Source organism: Hemibagrus wyckioides, linkage group LG23 (assembly GCF_019097595.1).
Source record: "Hemibagrus wyckioides isolate EC202008001 linkage group LG23, SWU_Hwy_1.0, whole genome shotgun sequence".
NCBI lineage: Eukaryota > Metazoa > Chordata > Actinopteri > Siluriformes > Bagridae > Hemibagrus > Hemibagrus wyckioides.
Genome location: NC_080732.1, coordinates 19,431,344 through 19,437,364, shown reverse-complemented (window position 1 = coordinate 19,437,364; position 6,021 = coordinate 19,431,344). Strand labels below are relative to the sequence as shown.

Sequence of the window (6,021 nt, the reverse complement as noted above, 5' to 3'; positions counted from 1 at the left end):
GTGCCGGCCGGCTAGGGTTTGTTTTTAGCGTAGCACGGACACCCGCCCTATTTCCGCGCTTCCGCTTTCTCGCGCACCGCTTCCGTCGACTTTTCTCCCAGCCACCGGCATCAGGGCCTGGTCTCCGCAGCAAGCTGAGATCATGAAGCTTTTCCTGTAGGTCATCGTGCACGTTGGCTGATGCATGATCCCCATAATTCAGTAGCGTCTGGCGGTAGTACACATGAACACCGTTGTATCTGGTGTCCATATGCCATATAACGGGACAATAGCACCATTTTTAGTCCGGAGTGGCCGCTGCGTGCTACTGCCACGCCGCCATCTTGGATGAGAACCTGTTACTGGAGGTTTGCACTTCAGCATAGCTCACTTTGAAAGCATAAAACTGAATTTTCATAATATTCTTGTCAATTGTAAACATGTAAAAGTGCCATTAAGAAATTAGTAATTTTTATTAGTCACATTAATCACTGCAGAAATTCTCCATTTGTTGAATATAGAGCTTCAGGAGCGTTTCAGTTCTTCTCCACTAGATGGCGGTATTGATCAATTTAAAGCGCTAGCGATTTAATTCAGTTCACAATCACAAACATTTATATATTTATTTCCTAAAAAATCAGACTAGAGAATATAAGAGTCAGATTAATAAATGATAAATAACAGAACCTTTATTCGCATGAGAATTTTTAAAAACTTATTTATTTATTTGACTATGAATCTGGAAGAATCAGTAACATCACTTCAGTTAATTATTGTTGACTTGGAAATGTTACATGATGCAGATACGGTTAAAAATATAGCTTACATGATTTATGCATCATCACAAATTCATTTAATAACTCATCTATAAGTTACTTTATACAACAAGAAGCAAAACAGCAGGAAAAACTATTAAAAGCAGTAAGTGATAAGTGATAAAAGCGGTAAGTGATAAAAAGCTGAAGCTCAGTATCAGTAGCACTTGTTTCTGAACCAACTTTCAGCACAGCACTGTCGAGTTCTGGATCCTGATTGGTCAGAAGGTGTTGATTAATTTTCTATAACAGCAGCTCTGACACTAGTGCAGCTTCACATCACAGCTTTATATTCAGATTAATGCACTCCTTCTGATACGGTATCGTTTCTATAGTAACAGCTCATTCACAGGGACTGGATGCTCCACATAAACAGACTAAAAATAATTGTTGACATTGTGAAGGTTTTTGTAAGGAAACGTTTAGTAACATTTATCTAAGGAGTCTCCAGGATCAGAGCTTTAAACCTGTTTACAATTAAAATATAAAATTTTACGTTTTCCGTCATCTTCAATATCGAGTCCATCTTTAATAGAGAATAATTAAGACATCAGTGTGGTGTAAGAGGAATAACACACTTGTGGGACGTGCTGTTATAGGAATATTATCAACTGTGGAATGAAGTAAGTGAGGTGTGAAAGTGAGATCAGTTCATGGTGAATGTATTGTACTGTACTGTGGTGTAGATGTCTGAATCGTCCTCCTTCAGCTGCTCAGTGTGGACGTGTCTGTAATCACACACACACTCATTTAAGAGACACAAAACACACACTGATAACAACAACAACAATAATAATAATAATAATAATAATAATAATAATAATAATAATGTGACTTTTTAAGACTGTATAAATCGTAATGTATGGAAATATTCTGAGTTTTACCTCCTGCTGTAAATCACAACAACCAAAATCAGTCCAGCTGTCACCATGACAACCATCCAGAAGGGCCATGAATTATACGTTTCTCCATAAATCATTTCATCTGTTCAACAGAAAGAACAGTAGTGAAGATTTAAATATTAAAGTCAATACAAGTTTATTTTTTCCTGCACTGATTATTTTACACATTCAGGAATGTTGTGATCAGATGGACTCACCCTCGACGTGAAGGCTGATGGTTTCAGATCCTGATGTGACGTTGGTTTCCCAAGTGCAGGTGTATTTCCCAGAATCCCTCACGGTTACAGCAGGAAAGTGAAGAACAGGTCCTGATGTATTTAAGGGCTGGTTGTTCTTAGACCACACAAACTGTGAGGAAGTGTGTGTACAGTTCACATCACACCTCAGATTTAACGAGTCTCCTTGTTTAAGGGTTCCGTTTCCACTGAGCCTGATTAGTGACACCTTTAAATCTTTTTCAGAGAGCAGGAAAGACTCCATGTCAGTGACTCAGGACTGAGAGGGGGCTAATAATTATAATACACTCGTGTCCTAAAGTATCAAACAAAACTCCACCATTCTTCACTAATATAAGTACAAATTTATGGAGCTATTGATTTAAAGAGTTTATTGAGAGATCATAATTAGCCAGCAGGATATTCAAGTAGATTTAAGTTTAAATGATGTCTTCTTGAATAATGTCCTCTGATAATCCAGTAAAGAGAGTACAGTATACAAATGAAACAATAATTTCACATCTTAATTTTAATCTTTAAAATTTACCTGTAACTTGTAGAGTCACTCCAGGTTTACCTGTGAATCTGTCCACATTAGTTATAAATCTGAATCTGTACTCTCCAGAATAACTGAACTGTACATTGTGGATTAACAAAGTGCAGTCTGATTTGTCGTCTCCAGTGAACTCAAAGTCTGACTTGGTGTTTGATGAGCTGTTATAAACATACGGTGGGTTTAGACACAAATCTGTGTTTGAGTTCATCGAGCACCAAAGCTTTTGTTCCACCTGATGATTTTGTGGATAAGAATAACTACAGGGAATGGAGACACTGAATCCTCTCACAGCACAGATCGGTTTATCAGGATATTTCACACCAAATTCTCTGTCCTGAGTGAGAACACCTGTGTAGAGAAATAAATGGAGATTAAAAGAGAGTGATAAAGTTATACTGATGTTTTAGATGTTGTGTGTTTTCAAGTTCCTGATCATCTGATATTTCTCATTACTGCACTGTACACAATACACCTTTATACATCGATATATTCATACATTTATACAGAGACATAAACAAACAAACAAACTATATATAAATACAGGATTATTCACACAGATACAAAATGATCATTTATATTTATTAACTATTTAAAAATGTGCACACTAGAGGGCACTAAATCTATTAAATCACACACACTCTCACACACTCTCACATGCACATGCTCACACATACACACACACGCACATCAACTCACTCACACACACGCATGCTTACACATACACACACCCTTACTCACATACACACACACACACACACTCATTCACACACATGCTCACATACACACACACACACACACAGAGCTTGATCTTATCAGTGCACTGAGAGTCCAGGACATGAGCAAGTTCATTACTAATGTTGTGTTTAGTTTCTTATTAATCATGATTATTAACTCAACAAAACTGAAACTTACTTAAAATCATCATTAGAAGCGTTTTATCAGACAGTAATGAAATGTTCACTAGCATTAGACAGAATAATGTGTGTGTAAGTGTATGATCCAGTAAGTGAGCGTACACACTGCAACATCAATCAGCAAACAATAAAACTCTGAACAATAATTCTGTCTAAGAGTGAGATGATGTTTCATACCGGACAGCACGAGCAGAATCAGAGCCAAGTGCAGGGTCTTCATCTCTTCTTCAGTAACAACTTCACACACTCAGTGTTGGCTCTGAATATACACACTGACCTCACTGACTGGAGCGTGAAGTTTGAGAAGGAGAAGCAGTTTCTGTAATGAAGAAATTAAAGAGTATAGTTACAACATCACAAGAGCCTCAACAGTTTATAACAGGAGGACAGACAGAGGTCTCACACAGAATTTTGTCCTCACACACTTTCAAAACTTTTAAAAATGCATGTGTCCAAACTTTAACCAGTGAAATATTTACACCATATTAACATTCAGATTGAAATCACAAAGATGGTTTTCTTCACTCTTCCAAGATTGTAATATTTCAGCATACTAAACCTAATTATTTAAAAATAATAACATCAGGAAATGACATGGGGGGGTGGGGGGGCAGGGTTGTGTTTTATTGGAGCCCGTAAAAGAGTTCCATTTACTTAAATTTGTAGAAAACCAGAATATCTTTAATATTTAATCTTCAGCTCACAGGCGAATAGATCAGGAGCAGGAACAGCTAAAGGAAACAGATAAAATAACAACAAAGATTGTTTAAAGATAATCTCTGTTCATATCACCTGCAGTAAACTATGATGTAAGAATCTCCAACTATACAAACAGCTGTATTTTTTTTCTAAATTCCTCTCTTCTAACACATCTAGAAACAAAGAGTATGAACCATTGGTGATGCACAAGTTAGAAAACTCCACCCCCTCACCATATGCTACCCAAATGAACTGAAATGCACAGGCTATGAAAGCCCAAAAACTCAAGCTACTGAAAGAAACCACAGAATCTCTTAGAGCAGATTTCATTCAAACAAGAGACAAAATTGGTCAAATCAAGTAACATGGAGCAGAGCAGATCCTCTTCTTTTCTCCTTCTTTACTTTCTCTCTTGTTGAAGTTATATCCTAACATGAGTTCTCTTACCACTGCTATGCTGATGACACTCAAACCAACTTCTCCTTCCCTCCCTCACACACCACAGCTTCTGCTCAGATCTCAGCATGTCTGAGACATTGTGGGTGACGGCTCATCAGCTGAAACTCAATCCCTGCAAAACCTAAATGCTTGTAGTTTTTTTTTGCACATGAACTAAACTCTCTGATCTCCCCCTGAGCCACTGCTCACAACCTCGGGGTAACCATGGACAATCAACTGTCCTTTTCTTCACATATTGCTCATTTTTACTATCCAATCTTCATCCCACATAACCTTACCATACCTCAGAGGAACAACCAATAATCCAGGCTCCACAGACCAACCCACTCACCACTAAGGAAGACCAGCACACAGCTACTGGACCATCACCACTGTCCACTCTCCAATTACACAGTCATACACCTAGAGAAACCCAAGTACAACAGACCACCACCTCACCTAGACACTCCAGAACCAGTCTGGTGACCCCAGCACCCAGACCCACCCACAGTCACAATGACAGAGCTACAAAAACTTTCAATTACTCCACCCCCAGTTCTACCTTCTGCACATCCTGTTGGGAGAAATGAAGGAGAGCTGAGTTTTAGCAGGACAGTACATATCTGCCTGAGGGACAGTGAGTAACATTATATTATGTTATGTTATGTTATGTTATGTTATGTTATGTTATGTTATGTTATGTTATGTTATGTTATGTTATGTTATGTTATGTTATGTTATGTTATGTTATGTTATGTTATGTTATGTTATGTTATATTATATTATATTATATTATATTATATTATATTATATTATATTATACTGGTGGCACGGTGACTTAGTGGTTACCACGTTCACCTCACACCTCCAGTGTTCTGGGTTCGAGTCTCGCTCCCGCTCACTGTGTGTGTGGAGTTTGCATGTTCTCCCCGTGCTTGCTGGGTTTCCTCCGGGTGCTTCAGTTTCCTCCCACAGTCCAAAGACATGCTTCTAGGCTGATTGGAGTCTGTAAATTGCCCGTAGTGTGTGAATGAGTGTGTGTGTGTGTGTGCCCTGTGATGGGTTGGCACTCCATCCAGGGTGTATCCTGTCTTGATGCCCAATGACGCCTGAGATAGGCACAGGCTCCCCGTGACCCGGGTATTGATTGGATAATTGGTACAGACAATGAAATGTAAAATATTATATTATTTTTATCATCTCCATGTTTCTCAAATTCTTTGTTTCTATAAAAAAACAATGTTATAAGTAACATGTCTGTTAATAAGTTGTTGTTGTTCTCTATGACAAAAATTTGGAATACTGTACATGTACATGGTCATGTCTATAAAGCTTGTTGAAATGAAAAGAAATGAGAGAGAGAGAGAGAGAGAGAGAGAGAGAATGGAAGGAAGGAATGATAGTAGAAAGAAAAAAAATTCATTCATAAATAAAAACATGTTCCTGTTGTATGGTTTGATGTTCTTGTGGTGTTGTATCTATAATAGATGTATTTTTTTGTTC

General features: G+C 37.9%; 1 protein-coding gene across 1 annotated transcript; it reads right to left on the bottom strand.

Annotated features, from left to right (window-relative positions):
- Positions 1-1,004: 1,004 nt before the first annotated feature.
- On the bottom strand, positions 1,005-3,682 carry LOC131344085 (uncharacterized). The gene is made up of 5 exons (XM_058376046.1): positions 3,559-3,682; positions 2,459-2,815; positions 1,894-2,148; positions 1,679-1,778; positions 1,005-1,522 (listed from the first exon to the last, which is right to left on the bottom strand). Exons 1-5 carry the CDS (start codon positions 3,599-3,601, stop codon positions 1,441-1,443), a joined length of 837 nt encoding a protein of 278 aa, XP_058232029.1. The 5' UTR covers positions 3,602-3,682; the 3' UTR covers positions 1,005-1,440.
- Positions 3,683-6,021: the final 2,339 nt, after the last annotated feature.